The sequence below is a fragment of the Euprymna scolopes genome, chromosome 18, assembly GCF_053919585.1.
Source record: "Euprymna scolopes isolate OS-2025 chromosome 18, ASM5391958v1, whole genome shotgun sequence".
Taxonomy (NCBI): Eukaryota; Metazoa; Mollusca; class Cephalopoda; order Sepiida; family Sepiolidae; genus Euprymna; species Euprymna scolopes.
Window position 1 is genome coordinate 39,881,976 of NC_136499.1, and position 27,136 is coordinate 39,909,111.

Here is a 27,136-nt window from a genome sequence, read left to right on the forward strand (position 1 = left end):
GTTGTGTTTAATTTTCGGATTACCATAAAAATCGCGTAACATGTGCATGTTATAATGATTTTTTCTCTCTAATCTTTTCCTCGTCGTTTATTTTGAAAAAAGTAATACAGTAAACTCATTGTGAGATTTTCATCAACATTAATCACGTCTGTCATTTTTACCAAATTCATTATCATGATATAAACATTTTGGTTTTGCTGTCAGTTTAAAAACAATAAATATATATCAATAATAACAGACCGCCCGGCATTACCCGGTCGTAAAATACGCTTAAATATGATATTTTGATTAATACGGATTTCGTATTATAATATTATATTGGGCCCAATATAAAGTAATGATTTTTTTGGAAATGACACTTTCACTACCACTATGAATGGATACCAAGCTTACGATTTACTTTTTTCCTTTGACGTTAATGATTAGCCTATAAAGACATGATGGCTGAAAGGTTTAAAATTAAAACATGAACCAATAGCTATTACGTTGCGTATGTATATAAGTAATGCCGTCGTTTGACCTTCACCTGGCAAATTCCATTCTTTTAATTTTCACACTTTTGTACCGATTTTCCCCGGCTAAAACCCAAGTATAAAGGTTAGCATAGGTTTAAATATCTTACATGTCAAGTTTTATGTCTGTAGCCAAAAACTGACAGCGATGTTTGGAAGTCAATAATTACTAATGATTATTATATTGTCCAATTTCTACTGTACACTCTTTAACCCTTATCCTTGTGTGGCCTCTTGGCCTTGATAATGTGTTGATACCTATGAAAAAAAACAAAAGAAAAAGTCCAATGTGAACAAGTTCTAATTGAATCGTCCCCCTAAGTAATCCAAGTTACAAAATTCCCACTGTTTACTATGCTAAAATCACAATGACTAATGTATACCTATTAACCCTTATCCTCGAGTGGCCTCTGGGCCTTGATAAGTGGTGACACCCATGTAAAAAAAAAATATCTACGCATACATAAATATATATATAGACATAGATGTGTGTTTACTATAACCATTTTACGCAAATATTACGCAAGTATAACTCATGTAGAATATCTGTATGAATATAATTACACGGAATAGTCAATAAAAGATGATAATCTCATAAGAAAACTGAAAAAAAAAACAATAAGGAATTAATTAAAATGAATTTTTAAAACAATATGCAAATTAGCTAGATCTTTTGCAGATGAATGCAATTCCATGACCCATATATGACAAACTTGCATTTTCTTTTTAAATAAATAGAATAAAAGGTGTTAATATAAATGTTAATATACTAAAAACAAAAACCAATTTCTTGGACTATAGATTGCTAGCAATGGAAAAAAATGTTTTAAACATTTTTTTTTTTTCAGAATCGACAATTATGCTCCAAATTTTTCGATTTCGATACCGATGCCAATATTGCAAATTCTTCTGTTTTTCCCGATTCATGATTCAGATTGATTCTCCAAACACTATACGAAACTGAACATGTTTTGTATACATTTAGTTTGTCGATTAATTTGGAGATATTTTGTTACCTACGTTAACTTGCCTTCCGATATGTTCACCTTTTTAATACGGAGAAGACGAAGAAGTTGCTTAACTGTAAGATCATAGATTAAAAAATTATAGTGAATTAATGTCTTCCATAACTTTATAATTATATGGAAGGGATTCACCCTCAGTCTTTGTTAAGACATGCATCTGTGAGAAGGAAAAACTCGGATGTAAAACCTGAGGTTTACTGTCTACGCTGTCCTGTGGCAGCCATTGCATCGACTGAGATTAGCAATCGTACCAAGAAAAGTGGTTGGTTCTGCACAAAGACTTCACCACTTATAAACAAGTAATCTGTGTGGATTTCCGAACAACTGAGTCGATGTTGAGGACCCCATACGTCGAAATCGATGGGAGTACCATCAATTATATACACATGAAAGTTTAACTCTATTTTAGATTTTATAAGTAAAGTCAGCTTAATTAAATGTTATATTTAAAAAAACAAAATAAGTGCAAGATTTGCAATGTAAGAGTCACCAGAAGAAAGACACGACATTGTCCGGGATTAAATGATGACAAACGGATGTTCTAACTTCCAATACTTTTATTGTCATCAAAATCGGTGAAATTGACCATTTTTCAATCAAATCGATTGATTGTCTGCTCTAGTCGGAGACCAACGACGGTGCACCAGAAGGAAGCTTTCTATGCTTCATCGCAGTGACTTCCTCCACAATACATTGTAGTCTACATTACACTGTTGATTTTATATAATTAATTAAATAAAGTTTAAAATCTAAAAAATCGATTTTTTTAAATAAAGTTTAAAATCTAAAAAATCGATTTTTTTAATTAAAGTTTAAAATCTAAAAAAATCAAGTAGCATGGTTCAATTGAGTACAAAACAGAAACATTTATTTCGAACGCGCCCCTGTTTTAGAAAAGAACATACTGTTGACTTTATACGGTGCGTCCTTCTGTTCAGCGTCTTCTTTTGCAGCAATCAAAATTACTCACTTACACTTGTGATGTTAGGCTGTAAAAGGATGTTTACTTTGGTCAAAATCGGATTGTTCCCTCTTTAATCGGATTTTTTTCGTTTACCTATTTTCGATACTTATCGGAGGCATTCCGAAACTAAATATATCTAAGAACACTCCCAGAAGTACATTTTTTTACGTTTTAATTAGCCGTGTTGTTTCAGAGTCAATAGAGCACGAACTCATGCACATACAGACACACACTGACACATACAGACATACACACTGACACATTCAGGTAAAGTGCTTTTTATATATAAATAAATATATTTTAAATGTCGGCAATAAATAGTTTGTGTTCAATTTAATACGTACCAAAATAATGAACGCCTTCTTAATTAGGAAATCTTCCATAGGAGGCTGAGCATATGAATATAGAAAACACATCCAAAACATTGATGACTTGACTCTCCAGGTATAAAGAGATAAATATTGTCCACTTCAATATAAGGTCACCTAACGGTTATATTCTATACTTTACTGGATGACGTCATGTTTTTATTATTTGGACATTTATGGCGTCATAAAAGATCACATTCCGAGGTCTTAAGAGAACAGCGAGGATACTAAAAAGAGCTCTCGGTTGGTTTCAATAAAAAAACGGGTCAATGTTGGCAGCTGGTTTGGCTGCCCCATACCCAGCATTATAATCTTCAAAGGAAGAAAAATAAATAAAAAATTTAAAAAAAAAAAGGTCTTTTTTTATTATTTTCTAGTGGGTAACATCATCTATTTCTGTTTAAATCGGAATAACTCTGGTTTATAAAAAAACTGTCTGGGCAGCCCTGGTCAGAAATGCTGACAAAGCTGCTCTGGCAATTTTTAAAGGCTACCGTGCTCCTTGTTTATAGGAACTGGCTTTATTCTCTCGACCTTCCGACTTTTTTGCCACAATCTTCCTGCTGTGGAAACAAATGTAATACTTGTATTGAGGTATAGTAATAATATAGACAGATAATAGAAAAATCTCAACCAGCAATAGAAAGTAGTAATATAGTTTCTGTTATTTATTTGAGATGTGAAAACTTTTGTGTATAAACATGTTGACGATCAGTTGTTCGGTTATTATGAAAAAATGTAAGACACGGAATATAAAATATATTATTACTTTTCGTCATTTAATAAATATAAGAGACTGTGCGGGTATCTACATCGAATGAAGCTTAAATTTACGCTCGAGAGAAAATAAGATTTATATATTTTACTTGACAAAACGATAGACAAAACACATACACACACACACACACACACACACACACACACGTGTATATATATATGTGTGTGTGTGTGTGTTTGTGTGTGTGTATATATATATGTGTGTGTGTGCATATAATGTAAAGCTGAACGTCTGCGTGTGGGTCTGGTCACGAATAGGCTCCTATATGGTTGACTATGATAGAAAACTGATCACATATAATGATAGCAGATGTATCGTAACACAGGAATGGGTATGTTTGATCTGCCATAATGATGATTCATTAAAATTGTGGGGTCTGCGTACGCGCCTGGTACACAAAGTATGGAAATAAAATTTTTTAAAATTAAAAAAAAACGTTTACAAGTGTTTTTGATATAGATGTACATAAAAATACTTTGATAAGTATGTTTTAATTTTTTTATGTTTATGTTTTAATGTTTTAGAATAGGGATGGTATAATAAAATTGTGAGGTCTGCGTTCGCGCCTGGCCTCCATAGAATGGAAATAGGCACAAACTTTAATAAAGGCTTTTCATATCTATCTGCGTAAGTATACTTTGATAATTATGTTTCAGTTTGAAGAAATATGGTATAAAATTATGGGGTGTTCGTTCGCACTTGACCTCCATAGAATGGAAATATATCACAAAGTTTAACAAGGTGTTTTAATATAGATCCATAGAATATTGTGATAACTGTTTCAGTGTGAACAGGTATGGTATAATAAATTTAACTATTTTATTTTTACTTTCATCATATTTTGCTTTGGATTTGATACCCCCAAATTCGAAGCTATCTCTTTACAACCCTTCCTTTTCATAACTTATCATACTTTCATAAATCAGAGTCCATTTTCTGTAGGCTGTTTTTCAACCCAGTCAACGACGGGTACTTTTGCTAGTATATAAATATATATATATATATATATATATATATATATATAATGTGTGTACATTGATATGTAAGCAGGAAAATACAAGTATACAAAATGAAAATTTATGAACATGTGCATTCTCCGATTTCTACACTCAGAATCGTGACTTTCGTAATGGTAGACCCGATGATGAAGAAATGACATCACGCCTGAGGTCCTAGCAAGCAAGATTTCCTGAACATTAATGCTGTGTATAATGAATAAGAACTTTTTTACAAAAAAGCATTAGAAAACTTTTAAAAAGTGCATTGAGAAGGAGAAAAATACTGAAACTAAACTTATTCAATATTAATAAAAGAAAGGAAAAAATGTGGATTAATTCAAAATGAAAAGTTGTTTCTGTGAAACGACATTCTGTAAATAAACATTTCGTTGTTTGGATTTTAAAGACTAAGTTTATTCATTATTTACTTTTAAAAAATTGCATTGAAAAAAGGAAATAAAGGAACATAATTCGATTGTTATTTAAATGGCCTTATTCAGTACAAATTTAAATGAGAAACAAATATTATGTCTATAGAAGTATGTATTTTTGAAGACAATCAAATACTACAAGAACGGAAATATGAAAGTAGGGAATAAACAAATAATAATTAAAAAAAACAAATGAAAATTGAACGATATCGTTTTTATGGAAACGATTTGAATTAGAAGAATAATTTAAATATAAAGTTACAAATGCGGATATATATCTTTTATCTTTTTAAATCAAACTGATAGAAAAATCTGTTAGATATTTTAGTTAAAAATAGGTTTCTAAATAATAACGTTGTTATTTCAGCACGGTCCGTATTCTGCATAAACAAAAAAATGGATTCATTAATGAATTTGGACTTTCTGTTTAGTATTGCACTTAATACAAACGTACAGGAAATGCAGACAAATCTTTATAATGTATATATACCTGTGACGGACAAAAGATGTCATATTCTAAAAATTACGTAAATTAATCGATTTTTCGTTATAGAAAAAAATCAATTTTCAGAACCAGCGAGATGGGACATGTGTTTTCCAACTATAATTCAAGGGGAGACGACTTCTTACAATCATGGAACGATCTATACCTTTTACAATCATAGAACGATCTATACCTCTTACGATCATGGAACGATGCAATTCGATTACCAAGTTTTTTTTTCTGTATTCAAAATAATTAAAACATAAAAATCGTAAAGTTTGGTTGTTTTATTTAAATATACTATTTGATCATTTCACGTGAGTTTTGGAATATGACATCTTGTTCCGTGACAAATATGTAAATCATAAAGGTTTTTCTTCATTTTTGTTTTTTCTTTTCTAAATAAAAACCGCATCATGTATGTGTTATAAAACTTGTTGATGCAAAAAAAATTTTTTTTTCTAATGGTAATATGTTTTTTTTTTCTAATGGTAATATGTTTGCTGGCCTTCTAAGTTTGAACGAGGGCAAACATGAATTTTTTTTTAAATATTATTACACAAAAATAATAAACTGGAAACATTCTTTTTGCACAAAGCAGTTTTAATAGAATTTAATAAATTTTAAAGAAAGAGATAACTAAGTTAAAACACTAAATAAGACTAATATTTCGCTGCATTTATTAAGTTCTAATTTCGAAAATTAAAGAGCTCTACAAAATATATGTTTTGGGGGGGTTGTTGTTTTGTTTTGTTTTTTTGCTGTGACAAGTTTTATTTATTATTAAGAAAACAAACTGAGAAAATCTGTCAAATTATTTGTTTTCTTAAAATCTAACAAATCATTTTTTTTTAATTTCTTACTAAATAATCACTTTTTATACCATGATGAGAAAATATACAGTTGAAATATAAAGAATCCGGCCTGGTTGCCTATATTATCTCGTGAAAAGATTGCGAAATTGTTTAGTTTAATATTATTTGCAAACGGATGCATTTTAATTCGAAATTAAATTACGTGTCAATTAATAATTTAATAATTAGATACACTTAACAAATATAACACATTACAGTATGTCCAAATGTAAAATTTTATCTTTCTAAAAGGAAAATACAGGCAGATTTGGACCAGTGTTTCTTTTAAAATTGAAACAGAAAATAACGATGTTTCGTAATTCCGAAATCATAGGATGTGATGTAGACAGGTCACGAGACTTTTAGTGACACGGTCTTTTATATTTACGTTGGTCGCAGCAGAAGTCGTCCTGTTAACAAGGGGACAAGCTTCGGCCCAAAAAGTTTCTGATTTGTTACAAATTAGTATTTATCCCTTGTATTTTTTTTTGTTCTAGATAGCTGAATTATGCTGAAAAACATACACAACATTAATTCACATATCTGCCATATCCATAATCTAGTTTACCGACTCCTCCACGAGCAGCAGATTAATTTTTAAAAAATCTCCGTAGAAACACAAGTTGTGGTGCTAGATTAGCATTAGAAACCAGGTGGTTCATGATCGCTTGTTTCAAATTGATCTCTATAATATTGCAGATGACAACGCTAAGGAGTTGCATTCGACAGTTTTCTAAGGTTACGTTTTGATGGAATAAACTATTTACCCAAATTAACCATAGAAAGAAGAATAGAAAAAGAGACGAAATGTTTAAGTTTATTTCTGCTGGATGATATTACCCCTAAAAATGCAGTAAATCTTTATACTGTTTCGCCAATGAACGCGACACGTAAAGGGAAAAAAGTTTATTTTATTCAAACCAATCGATATCATAAGTATTTTATTTTTATTATTATTTATATATTAATACGATAGCGTGCGTGTTTTTTTTTTGTTTTTTTTTTCGGAGTCGGTTAATTGTTATATTCTTCTATATCTTGCCATAAATATTTTTACCAAGAAGTCGTCAAAAGTTTTGATTTCGGTTTCGACAATAGCTGATGGCATTAAATCATCTATTTTTAATATATTATTTTTATCAAGAATTCTTCATAAGTTTTGGTTTCTGTTTCGATTATGGGCGAAGGAACTCACGTTATATATATATATATATATATATATATGTGTGTGTGTGTGTGTGTGTGTGTGTGTGTGTGTGTGTGTGTGGGTAGTTATTTTTGTGTATATCCGTTAGAAGCGTTGAGTGAAATTTGAAGAATAAAACATTTATAAATACATTTGAAGCCAAAACTGTAACGCGAATTCTTTTATAAAATAAAAAGTTGTTTATTTTTAAAGAAATATATTTCGCATTGCAGTTTTGGCTTCAAATGTATTTATACATGTTTTATTCTTCATATATATATATATATATGTATATATATATATATATATATATTTCATAAGTTTTTTTTCGGTTTCGATTCCAGCTAATGCACTTACGGCATATGGATATACTTTTTTTTATTTTTGAAATCGCAACTTTATAACAATAACCGGGTGTTCGTGCTAGTTTAGATGAATACTTTTGCGGTTTTAACAAAAAAGCTACTAATACCACGATCAATACATTACATGTGAATTAGTCCCCTGTGTAATTTCCACATGTCCCTTTAGTTATTATTATCATTATTATTATTATTATTATTATTAATAATAATAATAATAATAATAATAATAATAATAATAATAATAATAATAATAATAATACAAATTTATACTATTATTAAGTATGTAGGTGTGTCGGAACGGTTGGTGTAACATGTTCTTCTAATGAAAGGTTGTATTTTGATCTTGTCTGATAGATTCTCAGAATAGTTTTTTTTTTAAATATCCATCCCAATGAATCAACAAATCTAGGGTTGTCTTTACAGCAACTTTATTTACCCATGTCTCCCGATTTGAAAAAGCTGCCGCTGGTCTTAGACTAACGCATTCCAATCCTTTTTAATGGAAGCCAGCACCGTCCGTGGACTCCGACTGCGTCTGCTCTCTCTCACTCCCGATCCTTGGCTAATCAAATTATACGTGTCTTTTTCAAGCTCTGCCCAAAACCCACGTCACTTAAAGTGACCTCTACGAAGACTACGTAAGATTCTAGGGGTCACCCCATTTTTAAAGTATTGTTTTTGTTCTAAAATTCTTTTTTATTAAAACAACTTAGCATAAATAAGTTTATCTGTAAATATTTATTTCGCTGCGATACCATTCTATTTTTATAAATCATAAAGATCGTTGACAAGCACATCTTTCGGTGTTGCTCTACGGATATCTAACATAATGTTCATAATTTGCCGCAGGCATAAAACAAGTATTTCCTTTGATTAGGGGTATACAATTTTGTATTGCTTACCTTACGATACTCTTACTATACGATACTACACACTATGTGATTTACTTTTAATTAGTTCATGCTAGTAAATGTTAAGAGTTTTTTTTTTTTAAATCATCATGCGAAGTAAGATTCCGTTTACAGATATTCAAGATAAAGAACAAAAATGAAGACGTATAAGGTTACTTCAATCCTCTTTTAAGTTTAAAGCCGCCAATGTTTCCAGATGCTCGGAAAACATGTAGGTTTGTCTCTAGAGGGGAGTGGAGGCAAAGTTGACATAAGAGTCAAGTCCTACTTATATTTGTGCTTTCAGCATCATGGAACACTGTGTGACTATGTCGCATAATCTAAAAATTAATTACGGTAGCTTCTCCTGGAGAAAAATTAACAAACAGATGAAGCGACAGAGAGACAGACCGATGGATGCAGCCTTTCACAGATATGATTGGACCCGTCTATAAAAAGAAGTTTCTATAAATAATTTCATGCGGTAATTGCACGTTTCTTTACAGATCTTCTCTGTCTCTCGCGCAAGTATTTTCTTTTTGTAGTTCAGATCTTTTATAACTTCTATTCTTGGCGGAACGGGGAGTTGTTTCATATCTTTAACCTTTAACATCCTCTCCCACCCCTTGTCTCCATGGAAACGCGTTGTTATTGCTAGGCAACAGCCGCGTTATCAGCTTCGATGACGAAGCGTCTGGACAGAAGAGAACACGGAATTCAAATTGAGAAAAAGAAAGTCCAGAAAGTTCGCTCAGCTCTGAGGCAATTGTCAGGCGAAAACCAACGAAACGGAAGAAATTGAGAGCAAAAAGAGGAAGAAATATTTAAAGATAACATGTAAAAATAATGAAGGAATGAGAAATGATGAACGTGCGATTCGCAGATTCTTCTAGCGACGAAATTAAGAGAATCGTCTATTTTTAAAAGAAAGTGAGCCTCAAGGTTGAATGAATCGAATTAGTTTTACTAGCAATAAATACAATTAGAAAAATACACGAACTAAATGCACGGTTTGATGATATAGAATTGGATATGTTCATGTGTTTTGGTAGGAGGCGTTAGTCGTTTGCAGATAAGTCTGCTGGATTTTAGAACCTTTATAATCGCTAAACGCGCAGTTTGTATTAGCAAGACGGGGATAAAATGAATGTTTCTTATATTAGATTAAAGTGTTTTTGGTTGGTTGGTTGGTTGGTTGTTTTTGTTTTACGGCATATCAACCCTTTTCGAGTTATTTAATGCCGAATCCAAAGAATTTGAAGAAAATTTTTTTAATAGAATATATTTGTTGTTTTCACGTCGGTTTCTATTTAACCCATAGTTGGGACCCTAACAGGTACTACCACTCTGGGTCAGAGTGGTCCTGGGAGCAATGGTAATTAAAGGGTGGCTCCACACTCCCCAAAGCCCACAAGCTGGGGCCTCACCACTGGATATAGTTTAAGGTCATATCCAGGATCCCCATTGAGGGACGTCTACCCTCTGCAGGGGGGCAGTCGGCGTATTCTAATGCCCCACCAACAGGGCCTAGGTTAAAGTGTGCGGATAAACATAACTCAGCACTACAAAAATTAAATGTTGTATTTTTTTTTAACATTTAAACCAATATAAAGTGTTATATCATACCTTTTTTACATGGAGGTCACTACTTATAAAAGCCCGGAAGCCACTCGGGGATAAGGGTTATTTCATGTACAGTAATCAATGGGATAGTATCGTAGTAATCGTTAGTATTGGAGGTTTGATAAAGTATCTTACTTAAGGTTTGTCAGGAATTTTTTTATGTTGGATTTGAAGACATCCAAGTTGTAGCAAGGTGGGAACCAGGCAAACGGAAGAGAGTTCCACGGGTGTTTTTCGTGAAAGATTTGCGAGGTGGGACCAGAGATTGGAGCTCAGACGAGCAGTTGCCATGAAAATAACGATAAAACAAAGACAGGCTCGCAACGTCTCTTCTGTGGGAGAGAGGCTGCAAGGAAAAGAAAAGGGCATCCCCCACCAAGCCACGAACACTATTTTGTACTCTGTCAAGGCTGTTCTTACCAGCTCCTGCTAAGATGTGGCCGCAGTACTCCATCCTTGGACGTACTTGGCTTTTATATAGATAGAGAATTGCATCAGTAGTGAGATATCTTCTGGAACGGTAGAAGGATCCCACCATCCTCCAAGCGACCTTGGCAACAGACCTGGTGTACGTGTTCCATTTCAGATCAGTAGTAAATATAAAACCCAGAAGCTTGTCAAAAAAATGGAGCCTCCCCAAGACGAGAGCCATCCATTTCAATTGATGCGTTGAAAACAAAACCTCCATCGTGTCACCTTATATCAATATATCGTAAAACCACGTTTAGAAAATTGTTTACCCCTTGTGATTCGTATTGCCTTACAAAACCAAAAATTAATTTAATTTGGACTCTAACAGATCGTGCCCTTATGATTTGTTCAAAACCAAAATTAGTTGAAGAATTATAAACCATGAGCGATATTTATCCAATAATGGGTACCCTTTTGATTTGATTAATCAGTTATTAAACGGAAAATAATTGAATTTGTCCAAATAAAACCGAATAAAATTGCCCAATGTCCAATTTATATTTGTTTGTTATGGCTAGCGTCAGTAAGCTAGCAATTCGCCAAGCAAATCAACCCACAGTGGAAAACTGGTATAACTCCTTCCAACGTATGTTTTGTGTTCCCAACGAAACATTTAATGACATCTTCGAAAAAACGACGTTCTAGAACGATGATATTTGTATAATTTATCAATTCATATATAGTTGCAGTGCCAATTACGTGGGTCGAACGTAGTTAAGATTAGATAGTAAGGTCCAACGACACATACCTAGAAGAATCAGGAATTCGACCCATCTAAAACGTTCTGAGTGACACATCCGGGTTTTCAATAGCAGATCATTTGCTTAAAACTCCGTCTTGCGCTAAAAACTTTAGTATTAACTGATTTACCATTTTGAGTTCTGCTCATTCCGATTTTCAGCTGAAGATCTTGGAGACCATTCACGTTCGCTTGGAAATACCTTCTCTTTAATTCTGTAGCAGAATTAGCAGTAACCAAAATGAGAAATAGAGAGCTTACCTCGGATACGTCTGTTTTGGGCTGAGCGAAAGAGATCGCTCCAAAATGGCGTCCATGGGCTTTAATTAGCGTTTACCCAATGTAATTATCGTTGAATCACGTCTGCTTTCGCGCGATTATGCAAATATGTCGTCCCCGGCCGCTATAAAGACAGGACACTGGAAAGGAGAGAGAGCGTTCTGCAGATTGTGTGTAGGTGATTCTGGCGAGTAGATTGTGCTTGTTACGACCCACGTGTTTGCGAGAAGCGAGTTTTTGTTCCGTCTGTTTTTAGTTGTATTTTTTTTTGTTGGTTTTGCCTACTACATTTTTGTTTCAAGCTATTTCGGCCCAACTATGGCGAAGGTGCGGATAAGTCGCTGCTTATTAAGCCGTTCTCTGGCGAGGGAGACGTTGTAGCGTGGCTGAAAAAAGTGAAACTTGTCGCACAACTTCAGCAGGTGGATGATGTAGCGAGTCTGCTACCTTTATATCTGTAAGGTGATGCACTGGCCCTCTACATGGAAATGGAGGAGGACGATCAAAGAGAAATAGACCAGATTAAGGCCCGATTAAAGGAGGCATTTACCGACGACGCGTTTGCAGCATACAGAAAAATAACTATGGTTAGATGGGCTGGCGAACCTGTGGATGTTTACGCCAACAAAATCAGGCAGTTGATTGGATTGGCCGGATTCACAGGAGATGTCTTAGAGAGACTCACAAAATTGACTTTCGTCACTGGGTTCCCTGACGCTATCTCAATTGCTCTTCAACAGGTGCCGAACATCAAAGTCCTGACCATGGGGGAACTAATCTCGAGAGCAAGAATTTTGACGACGACTGGGGAACACAATCAGGACGTGGTTGCGGCCACAGGCTCACCCAACAACCACAGGGCCCAGAATATTCCTGTTAATGTGACCCGTTTCAAGTGCAATACGAAAGGCCACTTTGCAAAGGACTGTCGAAAACGTGGAACACGGTGTTACCGTTGCGGTGAGAGTGGACACTTGGCTCGGAATTGCTCGGAAAACGAGCACGGGGAGGACGCATAAGCTCCAGTCTCCTTCCCCGCCAAGATGCGAGCACGACTCTCCCGGTGATAAGCATCCACGTTGACGGGACACGATGTTTGGCGCTTATTGATACAGGATCCTCTTGGGCTATTTTACATGCAGACCGGTGTCGGTCTTGGAGAAAAACGAACGTAGATGTCAAAACGATTGGTGGAATGTCCCATGCGTGCTGCGGTGTTGGAGCGGTCTCTGTGTCCACTGACGAATGTGTGTTTGCCAGAATCGATGTGTTGGTGGTGCGTGGCAAACCGCTGAGGTTTGACTTACTTCTAGGGATCGACGCCATAAAAGCTCTGGGCGGTGTCGTTGTCAACCGTACAGGCTCAGTGCGGCTGGGCGACAGGAAAAATATTAAATGCGCAGCCATTTCTATTAATGAACCAGATTTCACCGCCACCTTTAATCATCGAAACCGAACGTGGACCGCATCGTGGAAGTGGTCTGAGGACTATCCCCCTGAAAGACTACACAATCGAGTGTCAGAATACACAGTGCCGGCAGACATCCGTGAAAATACACGCAGGAGCTCCGCACCTGGATAGATAATGGTTGGCTCGTGCCGTACCCAGAGGATAAATTGGGACCTCCCAAAGGCCTAATTCCCCTGATGGCTGTGATGCAGCAGAACAAAGCCAAAGTGCGCCCGGTAATGGACTACCGGGAGCTAAACCATTACGTAGACGCGTTTACGGCCAACGCAGATGTTTGTGTGGCTAAGCTGCGCGAATAGAGACAAAAAGGTGCTAACGTGTCTCTACTGGACCTCGGGAGAGCGTGCCTACAAGTCCGGGTCCATGAGACACTGTGGCCATACCAGACTGTGGAAATCGATGGGAAAAAATATGCCTGACCCGTCTGGGGTCCGGTTTGAATGTGGCTCCCCTGATCATGAGAGCAATTGTCAGCGAAATATTGTCTCAGGAAGAAGTTGTAAGCCTCGCAGCATCTGCTTACATCGATGACATTTTTGTCAACGAGGACGTGGTGCCCGCGACCCATGTAAGAGAACACCTAGCGCAGTTCGGGTTGGAGTGTAAGAACCCGGAGCGATTGAAGGACGGTGCACGGGTGCTGGGACTGGCGGTCTGGATGGAACAAAGTGAACTACGGTGGAAGCGAGGAAATGCAATTCCAGAGGCTCCCAGCATTGTTATGCGACGAACAATGTTTTCCCTGTGTGGTCGACTTGTCGGGCACTTTCCGGTGTGCGGTTGGCTTCGTGTGGCTTGTGGAATACTTAGAAGGAGAGTAAGTTCGGTAACGAAGGGCTGGGATGATTAAGCAAGGGACGCCGTACTGCATCGTATGATGTTCGAAACCTTGGAATCTGTGCAGCGGAACGATCCGGTCCGGGGAAATTGGTGTGTGGATGGCAAGGAGCTGAATGTATGGGTCGATGCTAGCTCCCTAGCAATTGGTGCAGCCTTGGAGATGCGCGAAACTGTGTTGGAGGATACATGTTGGCTGCGACCTGAAGGTGACTCTCAACATCAACTTAGCCGAGCTGGATGCCGTATTGAAAGGTATCAATTTGGCTCTACAGTGGCAGAGCAAAGTGCTACACATAAAGACAGATTCTGTCTGCGTATACCATTGGGTCTCGGACACGCTAACTGGAAAGGCGCGAGTGCGCACCAAAGCAGCAAGTGAGATGCTTATTAGGAGGCGACTAAGCACTCTAAAGGAGCTCGTGAAAGAGTACGGGCTGACAGTGGACGTGACGCTGGTTCCATCAGCACGAAACATTGCTGACCGATTGACACGAGTACCACAGACATGGTTTGAGGCAATGAAATAGAAAAACGGGCGATACCGGTGATAGGCGCGGTTCACACAGACGAGCTGGATGAGAGTCAAATCATGGCTATTCACAAAGGTAGTGGACATCCGGGGGTGCGACGCACTACCTACTTTGTCAGGAGAAGTTGCCCAACCACGACAAAAGCAACCGTTAAAACGGTCATACGGAAATGTGATGAATGTCAGTCCATTGACCCAGCGCTAGTCAGGTGGGAAAAGGGAAAGCTGGAAGTTAACGAGAATTGGCAAAGAATTGGAATGGATATCACGCATTATGGCACCTTCCATTTTTTAACTCTAACAGACTGCGGTCCATTGCGTTTCTCCATTTGGAGGAAATCGGCAAGGCAGGACTCGGCAAGCGTGATCCATCAGTTGGAAACAGTGTTCCTCGAGCGTGGCTCGCCGCATGAAATCCTTTTAGACAATGACATGGATTTCTGCAGCAATGCATTCCTAGCATTTGCACATAAATGGAGAGTTCACTTGCGATTCCGTTGTGTGTACGCTCCAGCTGGGAATGGCATAGCGGAGCGATGTCAACGTACAGTGAAACGAATAGCGGCTAGAATGCGCTGTCCCATACAGGAAGCTGTCTACTGGTATAACATCACACCAAGAGACGACACATCTCCCTTCACTGCGCCTGCCAACAGGATTTATCGATACGAAGTTCGAGTAAAGGAGACCAATCTCGCAACTGCGTCCGCAGATCCCAAGGACAGCTCTTACCAGGTTGGAGATCGCGTGTGGGTCAAAAGACCGCAAAATCGATGTACCACGAGGTTCGGCAAGGGCGAGCTGACCAAGGTAATCAGCCCTCAATCGATTTTGGTGGACGGTGTGCCTCGCCACGTGAAAGATCTGCGCCCTCGCCATTATGTTGTTACATCGGAGGAAGAGGAAGACGGTACAATGTCTTCTGAACGAGCAGAGAGTATAATGCAGGACGATGGAGAGCCATATAATGCACATGCTGAAGAAGCGGAAGGAGTACCCGACAAAGACGGATACTGCCCTCCTGTCCCTGCCTTGATTGTGAAACACCGCCTATGGAACAGGCTGGCGGCAATAACGGTGGTAATGAGGAAGATGACAAGGAGTAAGTGCTGCCTCCGGTTCTTCGAAGAAGTACCCGACAAAGACGACTGCCCCCATGTCCCGTTTATGATCATGAGATCAGGGGCGAGTGTAGCAGAATTAGCAGTAACCAAAATGAGAAATAGAGAGCTTACCTCGGATACGTCTGTTTTGGGCTGAGCGAAAGAGATCGCTCCAAAATGGCGTCCATGGGCTTTAATTAGCGTTTACCCAATGTAATTATCGTTGAATCACGTCTGCTCTCGCGCGATTATGCAAATATGTCGTTCCCGGCCGCTATAAAGGCAGGACATTGGAAAGGAGAGGGAGCGTTCTGCAGATTGTGTGTAGGTGATTCTGGCGAGTAGATTGTGCTTGTTACGACCCACGTGTTTGCGAGAAGCGAGTTTTTGTTCCGTCTGTTTTTTAGTTGTATTTTTTTGTTGGTTTTGCCTACTACATTTTATTTCAGTAAACAAAAAGAATGTCTAGTTTTGAACGAGATTAGCCTCGAAGAGATTCTATCATAGTACCTGGATCCTAAGTAGGTTCATTTTAAATATAGTGAGTCCCCTAATTTTCTCCCCGTTAACATTAAATTATTTTAAACGTATACTTTCTCTCTTAGGCTTATAATTGCAATTTATAAATTTTGTACCTCACAAGAAATTATATATATATATATGTAACTACTTAATTTACTCACATAAAATTAATATACGAAAGTATAGATTTATGCGTAAACTTTTAGTATTTACTTCAAAAGTGCTCAATACGTACGTAGAGCTGGTTAGTAATTTATAAAATATATATGGCGATTAAGCTACACTGAATATTCCGCGTTTCATCCACTCTAGGACTAGAGTGGATGAAACGCGGAATGTTCAGCGTAATCGCCATATATATTTTATAAATTACTATATATATATATATATATATATATATATATATATATATATATATATATAGTTATCCACATAAGGCATGGTGAGGCTAGACATTTTTCCTCTAATATCTATTAAATTAACACAGTGTTTAAACTATAAGTTTGTTTCCAAACAAATAGTGGGATGCGCTTAATCGCTTAAATACGCGTTGGGTGAAAATATATTTATAAAGTGGTCAACCCAAGGAGAGGGGCTTAATAGCCATCCACATAGAGTACTGTTTGTATCATAACTCATCAGTGCGGCTAGACGTCCACCTTTTCCAGCTGTGGATCGAACCCATAACCATCCTGTTGTACACACACACACACACACACACACACACACACACACACACACACACACACACATATATATATATATGTATGTGTGTGTGTTTGTATTTGTGTGTACAAGGTAATCGTTTTAACTAATAAACTAGTCATTACGAATATTGTAAAATATATCTCCACAAATACGGTGATTAATTGGGAAACCGTTGCTTTTATTCGTTTTTAAATGTTACCATCTAAGGGGAAAGTATACACATATCTTTTAAATTATTTTTATTTAATTAGCTCATCATTATCAGCTTTGGAACATGCACCCTCAACAATCTGGTGAGTAACATGCGTCGTTGGTTTTTAGAAATTTTACTATTAGGTGGTGCACCCAGAGAAACACGTGCTCGGCTTTTAAAACCTTTATTCAAAAAAAATTAGAAAAGAATTCCTCTGCATCACATTTAGAGCTATAATCAGTAATACAATTGTGAAAGTATCGATGCGGGTAGGGAGTGTTAATAATATGTATATGCTTGGTGAAACCCTCAACTATTGAACCTATCGCTATGAATTTATGATTCGGTATTCTAGATACGTGTCTGTGTGTATCATAGGCACATTATCTATTTAGTGATGTCGCATCATACACGCAAAAGAAGCCAAAAAATATATAAACGTTTAGCTTACATCCGCCCTGAAATTATGCCGGCCCTGTGGCCTGTTGGGCAGAGCTATTATCGACTCGACGGTTGCTGGTTCGATCACAGGCCTGATAAAGATTGTTGTTTAGCCAAACTGAAGGACTGTGATACAGCGAAACATTATATCTTTAAATGACGCTGCCTTCCTCTTTCTCTCTCTCTCTCTCACACACAAACACACATACATACATATATATATATATATATATATATATATATATATATATATATATATATATATATATATATATATATATACGTTTTATTTTTTATTACCGTATTTTTCTGTTAAGTTACATTTTTTTTTTCAGCTACGCGACCGTTTTTTGGGGTTTTTTTGCCATCATGTAGCATTCTGTAAAAGTCTGAGGAAGCTACATGACGGCAAAAAACGGTCGTGTAGCCGAAACAATAATGTAACTTAACAGAAAAATACGGTAATAAAAAATAAAACGCATATTTGCTCTACAACAGTATTGAGCACTTTCTTCAGGTTTTTATTAATTACTATTCCCACTAAACTATATATATATATATATATATATATATATGTAGTAATTTATAAAATATATATGGCGATTAAGCTACACTTAATATTCTGCGTTTCATCCAACTATAGGATTCGTCAGGCTTATGCGCATAAGCCTGACGAATCCTATAGTTGGATGAAACGCAGAATATTCAGTGTAGCTTAATCGCCATATATATTTTATAAATTACAAACTAGCTCTACCTACGTATTGAGCACTTTTGAAGTAAATACTTAAAGTTTACGCATACATCTATACTTTCGTATATTAAATTTATGTTAATAAATGAAGTAGTTATATATATATATATATATATATATATATATATATATATATATATATATATATATATATATTAATGTCGGGGCGATTAATTGGAATCGGAATCTGGGAATCAAGAAAATCGGCATTTTTTAAAGTATCGGAATTGGTATCGAAATCGGAGAAAATTGTACATATTATCCTATGCCGAAACCGATTCTTGTAATCTTTATTATTTCGTTTGTTTTTGTTTACTGAAAGTAAAATTGTAAATTTGTATTCCTTTTAACCTAAAAACAAAATCAAAATGTATGGATCACCTACACACGTGTAGCTTTACGAACACAAAAATATACCACATGGGTTTTACGGTAATCTAAAGAAAAAAACCTCTGTAAATACATATTTAGTGATTTGGTGAAGCTAAGATAAGTAGGTCCAGCAGACGGGTCTCGGTCTAAAAAATCTGAACAGTTAGGTCACGTGACATGTGAGACCGGTGCTTCTACCATTATTGACCCTTTGAATGATGGATATAGAAAGCACTCGTCTGCTGGACCTACTTATCTCAGCTTCACCGTAAATTAATATCTCCGAATTGTTTTATTTACAAAAATATTTCTTTATCAAAAAAAAAAAAATTTCGTTGAACTGCTTTATGCAAACAAACATTTGAACTTTGTTGTTTAAAAAAATCTGTTTTCCTTTTGACGTTGACTTATCTTGCCTTTGCTTGGAATAATGTTGTTTTTTTTTTCGCTTGTTCATTATGTTTATAGTAATAAATGTTCGAAATTTCTTGGAATTATTTTCTTTTATTTTTTGAATTTAACAAAAAAATTACTTTTAGCTTAACTATATATTTCACCATTTCGTTTTTTTTTTGTTTTGTTTTTTTTTTGTTTTGTTTTGTTTTTTGTTTTGTTTTTTTTGTTTTTTTTTAATAAATCCTTCTCTACATTAAAAACCGGCCTTGTGTCCAACTCTGCCCTCGTGAGGAGGCGAGTAAATAGGAAGTAATATGGCGGTTGCAAAACGTTTTTCGACCACCATAAAAGCATTGCAATACATTTTAATTATGAAGAATTTCTGCCATGCGTTGTTCTAAGTTAAGTAGCCACTACTTGTGTTTCAAACTTTTTTTTTTAATAAAAACGCTTTAAAATAGTGAAAACACTAAAGCTTTTTACGTTTTGGAAAGGAGTTTTTTATATTTAAATTTAAGTAATTACTGGACCTACTTATCTCAGCTTCGCCAATGATTTAAAAAGAATTGAAATCGGAAATTGTATCGGAATCGGAATTTAGAATCAGTAATTTATCGGAATCAGAATTCAAAGAATCTGTAAATGTATCGGAACTGGAAAAAATTTTTCTATCGTCCCATCACTAATATATATATATATATATATATATATATATATATATATATATATATATAGAGAGAGAGAGAGAGAGAGAGAGAGAGAGAGAGGGAGAGAGAGAGAAAGAGACGGTTGCGAAGATGAGCAAATATAGAAAGGGCAAACCATATATAAAAAGAGAGAGGTAGGTAGATATATAGGTAAGTTTTCCTCTTGTGACCCAGTATTACTCTCTTTGCACATGAAAAAAAAAAGGATAGTTTAATCTAGTCAGATTTTGAGAGAAGTCAGCTTAAATGCATTTTTTTTTTTTCATTTTATTCACTTGAACGCTGTCAATAAACATTAGTATTTTGGGCATTAAAGGTTATTTTGTATGGAATAGAAATACAAAGCCTACCCGTCAGGCAATCCCATTGCGGATTCGAAAGATTCTTATCAAGTTGTTTTTGCCAGCGGACACCGCCAGTCTCTTAGCGTCCACTTATGATTGACAGTGACTTTATAAATCCTCTTCCTTGTTCAAACAATCGCTCTGGCTTTGGCGGGCGCCTGTACGTGTCCGAGAATAATCCATCACGCCATTATATCTCTCGGCTGTTGACAAAAGCATCGTTACTTATAGGATTTCTTTTTTAGTTTATTTTATATATATATATATATATGTATAATAATATATATATATATATATATATAGAGAGAGAGAGAGAGAGAGAGAGAGAGAGAGAGAGGGAGGTAGGGGGAGATAAAAAGAGAGAGAGAGATCAGTAGTTTTTCTTTCAGATTTCTTTCTTTTTTTTTTTTTTTTGAAGAGGGTCTACGAGGAAAGTTTCAAAAGTAATACCTCCTATTTTTATTCCACCCGAGTGGAACAGAGTACCTACTTACAATGCCTCCCCACGGGACAGAGTTAAACACCAGGGTCGTTTCTTAACGTGGAGAAAAAGGAAACGGAGTAGATGAGAAATTGCATTATTATGATGACTGAACTTAAGCAATGATGAAGTGAAAGTTTCATCTCTTGCAGATATTGACGGCTTAATTATCTACAGAAAAAAGGCAGTCATGGATGTGCATCAAAAGCAAATATACCTCATTGAATTCTCATCATGCAAAAAAAATTGATTCGATAAACATAAAACCAACCCTGTTGAACATTTGCAAAATCGATGCAGTTTATATCAGCACAGCTGAGAGACGGGTTCATCGATTTCAGAGCGGCGACAGATATATGGGAAAGCACGCTCCGGACTTTTACGACCTAGGCATTGTTCATCGCTGGCAAAAGTGTATTGAGAATGATAGTGCCGATGTAGAAAAATAGATTCTGGAACACAAAAGATCGCTCGTTTTTATGGTACCACTTCCGTCCTCGTAACTCTTCAACATTTTCATTTTTGCGTTAAAAAAAAGTAGGAGGCTTTAATTTATGTACTAACCTCGTATGTTTAGTTATTTTTTTTAATGACGAGAAATCACAAGTGTCTTTTATTTCTAGTATTATCAACAAGGCTAATATATAAGATGCTTTTTAGAGTTTTTTTTTTAATTTTTTGTTGTCCGCTAGGTTTGACAACTCACCATAAAGAAACTGACACTTGAGCAGCATTTGCAAAAATTCAAATGATACGAGCAATATACTGAAAGGACATTTGATGCACGAATCATTCCACGAATCTGTATCTTTATTTTATAAAACCGATGACGGAGTATATATTCGAAAATTAAATTGAGAAAAAATAAAATAAAATAAAAACTAATTGTATGCTGTTTCTGATTGTATGCTATTTGTCTGACTCATTCAAATTTCCGATATAAATATTTGATGATATTAAGGTGTTTTCATTCTCTTTTCAGATCACGTGGTCAGTCCCGACGACGCAGAAAGGTGGAACATTTCCTCATTCATTTGTGAGGCGTTTATTTTACTGGAATCTGCAACTGCATTTATTCCCATGCCTTATACGAAAGACAGAAGACAGCGCCGACCTCCGCAAGGCAATTCAAACGATACTCTCAACATTTAGCCCCCGTGTCGCGTATTGGATGTGTGCCTCCAAATGTACCCCTATCTTTGAAAAGGAGCAGCTGCTGTCGCCAGTAGAGAAAGAGATCAGTAAGAAGTCTCAAAGATAAAAACCGTATATAATTTAAAATAAAATAATTATCAACAATGAGTTTAGCGACTTTCTTTAATGACGGCAATGGCAGTAGCAGTGGTGGTAATAACGGTGACCCAGTTGCCAGCCACCCGTTGAACCCTATAGGTGCCTACCGTATATCCCAAGGTGGGCCTGCAGCGGCAGTGGCGGCCGTCGACCCGAACATGTCGGTCTCGGCGGCCGCCTACGCTGCGGCCGCCGCCGCTACTGCTGTTCACTTCAGCGGCAGCGCTTCCTTTAGCCCCGATAACAGCACCGACTACGAGGACTGGCTTATCGGCTTGAACGATACCTTAAACGATAGTCAAATCATATCAAACACTACTATAACCACTTTTGAATCACCATTACCTCTATGGTCGTCTATTATTCTTGGAGCCATGGCCGGAATTTGCAGCCTTGTCACAGTACTCGGCAATGCCATGGTACTCTTTTCGTTTGCTATAGAACGGACAATTCGCCAACCCACGAACTATTTTATCGCATCTTTGGCGGTATCTGACCTTCTTATAGGCGCATTTTCGATGCCGTTTTTCACATCATATATTTTATTAGGTAAATGGCCTATGGGGCCGTGGCTTTGCGACCTCTGGCTATCCCTCGACTGGACTGTCTGTTTAGCATCGCAGTACACTGTATTTTTAATTACAATGGACCGTTTTTTTTCTGTAAAACTTCCAGCAAAGTATAGAAATTGGCGCACTGAGCGTAAAGTGATTGTGATGATTGCAACTACCTGGGTGGTCCCCATTTCGGTATTTTTCACCTGTATTATTGGCTGGCAGTTTTTTGTGGGCGAACGCACTGTCAAGGATACAGAGTGCGAGGTCCAGTTCATGAGCGACCCGGTATTCTTACTTCTGCTCACTATTGGTTATTATTGGTCAACACTGATCGTCATGTGTGGACTCTATACGGGAATCTACCGGGTCGCCCTGATGCTTCAGCGTAAATCAGAAGCAAAACATAAAAAGATTCACGCAGCTATGGAAATGGCTGCTGATTATCGGCGAAACGCAAATTCAGTATGCGCAACGCATACTGAAGACGTCGTAGGCGTCACCGATGTAGCTACCAACAAAGACGGCAAAAAGGGTGCCGGCATGACCACAACGAGTTTCAGCTCGAAGCGAAGCAGCGAGAGGGAAGACGAACGTTCCAGCAGTCCAGCATTTGCCTCCGACGACGAGAACAGTAGTCAGTCGCCGAAACCTATCAAGAAACCTTCTCCTAAAGACCTCCCCCAATTGCTCTGTGATATAGGGAAAGTACCGGCTGGCCTCATCGAAGAGCCACCGAGCACCGCGCATAAGCCGAAGGCGAAAGCAAACGACCAACACCATCATTCGCACCACAGCAAAAAGAGCAAACTGACTCTTAGAAACCCAACGAAGTCGAGTCAGAAAAAAAGTAACCGCGTAGAAAACGTAACTAGCAAAATGTCACTACTGGCTTCAATGGCAGTCGTTCCCAAGCCCCAGACTACGACCACTAACGCTGTGGTAACGGTATACAAACCGGCTGATGTGCATACCGAAAATTCAGCAACACCATTGTCGACGGTAAAGGAGAAACGCCGCTCGACAATTGCTTTAGTACCGAACCAGTGTAACAAATTCGTTGACGACGAAGTATGTTGTGATCAACCACTTGGATTGTCAGCAGCTGAAAATTTACGCTTGCTATCCAACCCTCCGTTAGTGCCGTTACCCTTACCAGCACCGATACCGTCACCACCATCAGTGGTTCCTGCTACACCAGCTGAGGACACGGGGTTAGTGGACACGGAGGAAAACGATAATGAAAGAGATAAAGAGAAAGAGGAGTACGAATTCAGAAGCAGTGCCACTGACGACGATATCGATATGGAACTGAGTACCGAAGAAAAAGAGGAAGAAGAGGGAGAAACGGCAGGTCAATATAAAGAATTGCAGGAAGAGAAAGAAGACGAAGATGAAAAGTCGGATAGCGGGGAGCTACTGGGGGAGAACGGAGAGGTGGTAACGACGACTGACAACCAGCTCTTGGCGTCCATGGTTAATGATATAGGATCTAGTGAAAGTCTTTCCCCGGTGTGGAAACGTCGGTCTCTAACAAAAAGCTCTGAGCCTTCGTCGCTGTCCTCAACGCACGGGTCGCGTATTACCGTCACAGAACACGATAATCTTTTAGAAAGCGAGGCCAAAACGCCAGACGGTCGAGAAAGCGAGGATGCCGAGGAAGAAAAAGATGAGGACGACGCTGATAAGCGAGAGCCATCGTTATCACCACCACCATCACCACCACTACCACCACCACCACAACAACAACCTGAAGATGATGACGAAAATGAGGAAGAAGTTTACACGGGTGATGCTGACGGTGCAACGGCAACTTTATTACAACCGTGTGTGTCCGAGCCGTCGCTTCTCGATAGTGATATCAAACCTTTAAAAATCAACGCAACTCGGTCGGTATCAGGTCCCAGACCTGTCTGTGGCTCAGCGAATAATCGGATACTCGGCAATCAGATCCGACCGTTCGGCAACAATACCAAACTCGACATGGCGGCTGTAGCAGCTGCTGCGGTGGCAGCCGCTTCCGGAAAGGAATTTCCGCCAAAGTTTTCCAACGAGGAACGTGTCCGACGTGAGCTGCAGCTCAGAAGCAGCGATGACACTTCCAGTATAACGTCCAAGCGAAATACGAAATACAACAGTCCGTTCCAGACCATCGTTCGGTCCTTGAATAAACCAAGAGCCAGACGGCGGTCGAAAAAGGAAAAAACAAAATCGAAATCAGAAAACCGGGCGAGAAAAGCATTGCGGACCATAACTTTCATTCTTGGGGCCTTCGTCCTTTGCTGGACGCCATACCATCTAATGGTTGCCATTATTGGTCTGTGTGGCAGCTATAGCTGCATTAATATTCCTCTATATCAAATAACGTATTGGCTATGTTATTTAAACAGCCCAATAAACCCTTTCTGTTATGCGTTTGCAAATGTACAATTTAAACGAACATTTTTGAGAATTCTTCGATTGGATTGGCATCGGACATAAAGAACAAATTTATACTCTATAGCTACAGAATATATATATAAAAATAATTGCAAAATATACCTAAATGGATGTGTTAGCGCAAGCGTTGAATGAATCTGCGTTGGTTGCCTGTGATAAGGTATACTTTCATGTATATACTAAACGTGTATTAAAGAAAATAATTCTATAATTCTTTATACATACACGAATATATATATATATATATAAAATAAAAATTACAATTAAATTGTTCTTATATATATATATATATATATATATATATATATATATATATATATATATGCATATATATATGCAAATATCAATAGATATACATAGATTTATGTGTATAAAGAAAATTAAAAATTTATAAAATTTAAAATACAGAAAAGACATATCTCAAAATGTGTGAAATTTTAATTGGAAAAAATTAAATACTAAACTGCATATTTGGAAAATGGTATTATTTTATTAATGGATTTCTCAATTATTTTTCAAAGACAAACGTTTTCGTTTTAAGTTATGAAAACGAAAAAACAATTTAAAATAGAAATCGAATGCACTTAGTTTTTTTTGTTGTTGTTTTCTTTACTCTTTTCAAGTGTCGAATATAGAGAAAAGAACTACAAAATACAGAAAAAGTAGAAACAGTAAAGAAAATAATTTTTTTTAAAATAAAGGAAAATCATTTTAAAGATAATTGGAAGAAAAACTCCAGTCCCCATACGAGGTGCATTATTACCTCTTTATATAAAGGTTACACGGAAAATCATATAAACTGTATATATATATATATATATATATATATATATATATATATATATATATATATATATATATATATGAAGCGAAAGGGGTGACTTGAAAAGACTACGAATTTGGAATGGGAAAACATAATGCAGAAAAAATCATAAAAATCAAATATGGTAAGAAAAGAAAACATTGAATTAAAATGTAACTATTCTGTGAATGTTTTGAAATTATAGCGTCGGAAATTTATTATTATTATTATTATTATTATTATTATTATTATTATTATTATTATTATTATTATATACATTTTGTTACCAAACGAGTTACTACTTTTATTGTATAAACGTGGAAAATTTAATTCATTAAGATTTATCAGTGTCTCTAATGTATATATATATATATATATATATATATATATATATATATATATATATATAAATCAACCAACAAACAGCGTTGTATAAAAATGAATATACATATAAATTGATATATATAAATTTATAAAAATATATAGATGTATATAAACACACACACACATATGTATATATATAAGCATATATGTGGATATGCACATGTGGGGTAATGGAAATTGATATTAATAAAATAGAGAACTGTCTTAAGTATTTATATAATATATATATATATGTGTATATATATATACATATATATATATATATATATATATATATATATATGATTAAAGTTGATTTCAGCATAATGAAATGAATAGAGCCAACTGTTTCCTACACTCTAATGAAGTAAAGCGACATACCGGCAATAAAAGAAAAAGTATATCAGATGTTAATAAAAACAATATATATATATATATATATATATATATATATATATATATATATTGTTTATATATATATATATATATATATATATATATATATATATATATATATATATGAGCGAGAGAAATTGTTTCAGGTTATACTACATAACAACGCATATATGTCTAAATAATCACCTATATAAATACTTCAGTAAAATATTTGTATGTACTGAACGGACATATATATATATATATATATATATATATATATATATATATATATATATATATATATATACGTTTTATTTTTTATTAGCGTATCCTTCTGTTAAGTTACATTATTGTTTCAGCTACCCGGCCGTTTTTTTTTTTTTCTTTTGCCGTCGGGTAGCTGAAACAATAATGTAACTTAACAGAAGGATACGCTAATAAAAAATAAAACGCATTATTGCTCTACAACAGAATTGAGC

At 36.2% G+C, this 27,136-nt stretch overlaps 1 protein-coding gene across 3 annotated transcripts in view; it reads left to right on the forward strand.

The window, feature by feature from the left end:
- Window positions 1–25,356, forward strand: part of LOC145297585 (uncharacterized) — a 1,245,286-nt gene extending 1,219,930 nt beyond the window's left edge. For all 3 annotated transcript variants that reach the window (XM_080143628.1, XM_080143629.1, XM_080143631.1), the window contains one exon: window positions 21,811–25,356. In XM_080143628.1, the coding sequence (XP_079999754.1) occupies window positions 22,127–25,156 (3,030 nt within the window). In that variant the 5' untranslated portion in view covers window positions 21,811–22,126 and the 3' untranslated portion in view covers window positions 25,157–25,356. The remainder of the gene's footprint in view (window positions 1–21,810) is intronic.
- The last annotated feature ends 1,780 nt before the right edge of the window (window positions 25,357–27,136 follow it).